Genomic DNA, 5461 nt, shown 5'->3' with positions numbered 1-5461 from the left:
CTAGTTATATACTAAAATTTTTAATATTTTGGATTCCACTAAATAAATATAGTAGTTATTTTAAATGTTTTAATCATTTAGATCTCACTAAATAAATATAGTAATTATTTTTGAAAAACTATATTAAAATATTAAGATTCAATAAGTGATCCCACAAATCGATTTTTCAATTATTGAGTTCTACCATATAAATTAAACAATAATAAAAATTATAATTTTAAAAAATTTAATACATTTTAAATTTTAAAATAATTACTATATTATTTAGTGAGATTTAAAATATTAAATTTTAAAATATATAATGAACAATAATTTGATAAACTCATTTAAATAAAAAAAATTTACTATAAAAAATTACAATTTGAAATTGTAAAATTTTAAAATACAAATGGCAAAATAATTTTATAAAAATTTAATTATTTTTATTATTTTATGTAAAGAGAATTTTATTTATTAAAGTCTAAAAAATAATATTAACATTAGTAGTATCAAAAAATATTTTTAATTTAATATTATGAAGAAAAAATAAAAGAAATTTATATAAGAACTAATTTGATTAATTTTTTAAATTTTAGGGATAAAAATGACTTACGTTTGGACTATTTTTATTATAAATAACTTTTTTACATATCAAGTGACATGTGGCGTGGTAGGTGTCACTGACCTGACAAATCTACCAATCATCTTGTGACACGTGGCATTAACCTACCACTTCATTATGTCATATGGCACTTAACGTGACACGTCATCATCTAACTAACAAAAGAATCAATTTGACTTATGTTTTATCTTTCAAGAACTAATATGACTAAAAAAATTATTTGAGGACTAATATGAAAAATGGGTGATCTTTCAGGGATGAATTTAACTATTAAACCGTTTAATTTAATTAAAATTTATTTTTAATTTTTTTAATAAATTTTATTTTTTCTTCAATAATTTCAATTTTTTACGGCAGATAATTATTAAATTTATTTTTTAATTTTACTCTTAATCAAAAATAAAATTTACTTAGAATAAAAGTGATGTGATTAAGAGTAAAATTAAAAAACAAATTTATTTAGAACGAAAGTAATGTGAATAAGAGTAATTTACTTAGATGCAATTAAAAAAATAATCGAATAATTATCTATCGTAAAAAAATTGATATTATTGAAGAATAAAATTAAAATTTATTTTAAAATTAAAAATAAAATTTAACTAAATTAAACCTTAAAGAATTTCGGTACATTAGAGACAAAAGGTATAATTTATACTTTATTGTATATGTACTAAATTCTTTTTTTTTCGTTTTCGCAAGTTTATTTACTAATCATTCTACAAACATTTTATGACGAGTAAAAATCTTTAAGAGTAAAACTAAAAAAGTAAATTTATTTAGAATGAAAGTCATGTAATTAACTGTATTAGATGCAATTACAAAATAATTGAATAACTATGTACTGTAAAAAATTGATATTTGACGGATAAAATTAAAATTTATTTATAAGTTAAAAATAAAGTTTATTTAAATTAAATATTAAAAAAATTCAATACATTAAAGATAAAAAGGTATAATTTATACTTTATTATATATGTATCATACTCATTTTTTCGAAAGTTTATCTACTAATGATTCTAGAAGTATCCTATAATGAGTAAAATCTTGAATTCGTAATGCAATTCATTGTATTAAAATTTACTTTCATTTTACTTGATTTGATAATTCTTTTAAGAATAATATATCATTTTTGTCCCTAACGTTTTCGTCCTATTTAAATCTCTAACGTTTTAAAATCATCTCAATTTTATCATGCCGTCAATTTTATTAATAGATCACTCATTATAAGATAATATTGAGACAATTTTAAAATATTAAAAACCTACCCCAAATATTAAAAACAAAAGTAATACTTTACTCTTTTTTTTAATACCTTTTATATAACATGATTACAAAGATGCATTTTAACTTTTAAGATGTCTATACTATGGCGATTACCGAGTCTTAAAAAATATTATTAAAATTAAACATGTTTTTTATTATTTAACAATGTTTTTTAAATTTTAATTCAAAAATAAAAATATAAAAAATAATTTTAATTTTAATAACACTTATATAACCACCATAGTCACCGAAACATAATCATATTACAAAACCTCTTATAAGCCTTCTCATGAGCAGATTCTTGATGTTGATGAACTAGCATCTTCCTCTAAACTGAATTCGATTAACTTTTTTATTAACATACATTTCAAACACACTGTACTTAAAATGATATACGTATAACTCTAATACCCTTTCTATTTTCTCCCTTAAGATAGCACCATCTCTTATTAGACATACCCTTAACTCTTGGATAGTTTAGACATCAAAAACCAACATATAGAAGAGAAATTTAACTTCTGGTGAAATCTTATAATTACAAACATAAACAAACCAAAGGAACGGCAGCATTTCTTTCAATTCCATTCATTCTCTTAATTCCTAGTTTCCTATCTCATCCACAAATTAGCTTAAACTAAAATTCATATCAACAAAAGTAAAAGAAGAGATGGTAGAACTGAAGATTTTGTTTATAATTGAACTGGGGCCCTACTACATGGTTTCTGACTCCAGCAACACGTAAAAATAGATCCATAAATACAAACACAACCCGTCTATACATACAACTGTGACACTAAAAATAAACATATTGCCTGCTTGCAAGGAAGATGCAAATCATTTGAATTTGAAGATTTGCAAGCTGGCTTTGACTGATGAGGACTACATCAGTAATGACATGCCCACTACAGGAATTAATATCAGCTAAGTTTTACAAACATTAAAAGATAAATAACTCTAACTCGACAAAACCGTTATTATCCTCACTGCAAAACAGAATGAAAAATGCTGTAACTCTAGAAAATTAGTAACAGTCAATGACTACAGAGGTTACACAACAATTACTATGTGCACATCTGATTGTAGTAAAAATCAGATTCGAATAGCAAGGTTATTGGTGAAGGAGGTGCCGAGTCTTTCTCAGCAGCCTTTCCTTACCTCGTCGTAGTGGTAGCTCTAAGGACCATGAATCATTGTCGAGAGATTGGGGCCATAGGCATTGACGTCGGTTGGTTATAGTAATTTCCATCTGAACCCTGGAAACCCTGATATGTACTCATTGGAGCAGGTGTAAAAGGGACATTATTCATGGAAGCACCAACCATCGGATAGGGAGCCATAGATGATGGCTGGGCCATGCCATAGGTGTATGACATGCTGCTAATTGATCCAGCATTCTGCATGAACGGTGACACGGGGTACTGCGGCATTGGCGGTAGTGGTGGCAATGGAGGAGGAGATGAGGAAGGTAGGGGTGGTTGATCACTCGGAGTAGATTGCGGGGCCATAGTCGCACTTTGTTGCATAGATTCAGGAACAGAAAACGGAGGGAGTTGCGGTTGTTGAGGATTCTGAGAAGGTACATAAGATGACTGATCATTCTCAAGCTTAGTTCTCTTTTCAGATTGATAATCTGCTGGGGACGTGGACTCCTTAATCGGATTGCCTATGACCCCTTCAGATGCTAAGGAAGAAAGCACATAAGACAGCATCTGGGCGGATGATGTCGAAGCTGTAAGTTTCGCTGCCACTGCAGCAGCTGCAGACTTTCGTGGATCTTCGTCAATGTGTCCAGAACTTTTAGGAAAAGACATTTGTGGTGCATACATTGATGGAGCTGATTGTTCCCTATCACCAGATATAAAACTTGAAGTTGCCATGGAGGATTTATTTTCCTTTGAAACCTGTTCAGGTAATGACTGAATATTGTTGCCACCAAGTAACTGTTGACAGGTGCTACCTGCCTGTTCTGACTGAACTCGTGCGGCCTGAAAATGTATAGCACATAACATTCAAATTAGACTGTTCTAACATAATACCCAACATTGATAGAGTAAAGTACCAAAACTGACCATGAAAGATTATGACGCTGACAAATTTGACCATAGAAAAATTAAAACTAACTTGTAACCATGAAAGATAGGCTTCAAAAGACAAAACTACCCAAATCCTAAAAAATCATTAAAAATTTCTAGATTACCCCTCTAACCTAATCTAGTTACTCTCGAACTCTAACTCTACTCTATCCCCAATCTCTAATACTCTTAATCACCACATCTTCCAATCCCTTTTCTAAACCCTTTCCTCTCTCATCCACTCCACCTCCTTCCCTCTCCACTCCTCTCACCCCAATCCTCTCCCAAAAGGAATGAAAATTAAAATATAAAATGTGTCACAGACAGGGATTATGCCTTAAAATGTTTGTAACGTTGGATGTGGTTCTAACTATATTACTAGCCACTTGAATGTTGACAAGCCACAGAGAAGGGAAAAAGCCACTGCAACGGGAAAAGCTTGGTTTCGTCATTATTCAAACATAATTCCATCACTTTCTTACAAGTCCCACCATCTCAAATGTCGGTTCCTCTTACTCCCCCCAAAATGTTTTTGTTTCTATCCCCAAACACACAGCAGGGAAGAAAAATATTTTTTTGTAGTTTTCTTTGGACGATTATAACCCAAAAACAGAAGATTTGGATGATAGAGTTGGGAGAGAGATTAGAAGCAAGGGATTGGGGTGAGGGAGGAGTGGAGAGGGGAAAGGGAGGAGTGGACGAGGGAGGAGAGGGTTTGAGAAAGGGTTTAGAAGATTGGGGATGGTAATGAAGAGTATTGAAGATTGAGAATAGGTTAGGCTTAGAATTTGGGAGTGGTTAGATCAGGTTAGAGGGATAATTTAGGAATTTTTTAATAATTTTTCAGGATTCGAGCAGTTTTGTTTACCGAAATCCATCTTTCATGGTGACAAATTAGTTTTAGTTCTTCTACGGTCAGATTTGTCAGCGTTATAACTTTTATGGTTAGATTGGAAATTTTCATGGATGAGCTCCATTTTACCTAAACCAAAAAACATAACAGAAAAGAAAGACATAGGATTGAAGAATGTTATTCTAAATTATAACTTAAGGGACAAACTCAATCAATGACAAGGTACAATAAGCCTTGTCCTAATAAACAAGGCCATTACGTGGATCAAACAATGCCATACTACCCCATCATATATCATATCCGTGTTTAAACCATTTATATTTAAATCCGCCTAATATCCTCAAGGTTTCCTTAAGTTTTCTCTACCTATAGGTGTAGAACTAGCATCCATCTATTCCACTCTCCTAACTGGAGCCTCTACAAGCCTCCTATAAGCATGTTCATATCACCTAAGAGAACATCTTTTGTATAATCAGCGCTGCTCAACTCCCTCCCTATCTAGTCTGGCGTGCCTGCTCATCCAAGCATCCTCTTCACTGCAACATTAAGCTTGTTCCTGCTGTCCTTTTACCATCCAGCATTCAATGGCACACCACATGGCTATGAGTTAATAACAAGATATGATTTAATAACATGGAACCATTGGTTCATGAGATCAAAAGCTCTGAAGGA

General features: G+C 30.9%; 1 protein-coding gene across 1 annotated transcript in view; it reads right to left on the bottom strand.

The window, feature by feature from the left end:
• Positions 1-2532: 2532 nt before the first annotated feature.
• The window catches only part of LOC107494768 (UPF0400 protein C337.03), a 10147-nt gene continuing 7218 nt past the window's right edge, over positions 2533-5461 (bottom strand). Inside the window, exon 8 of the mRNA XM_016115801.3 lies at positions 2533-3849. Within this exon, the coding sequence (XP_015971287.1) occupies positions 3052-3849 (798 nt within the window). The 3' untranslated portion in view covers positions 2533-3051. The remainder of the gene's footprint in view (positions 3850-5461) is intronic.

This window comes from Arachis duranensis, chromosome 6 (genome assembly GCF_000817695.3).
Source record: "Arachis duranensis cultivar V14167 chromosome 6, aradu.V14167.gnm2.J7QH, whole genome shotgun sequence".
Classification (NCBI taxonomy): Eukaryota; Viridiplantae; Streptophyta; class Magnoliopsida; order Fabales; family Fabaceae; genus Arachis; species Arachis duranensis.
This window is presented reverse-complemented; position numbering and strand designations above follow the sequence as displayed.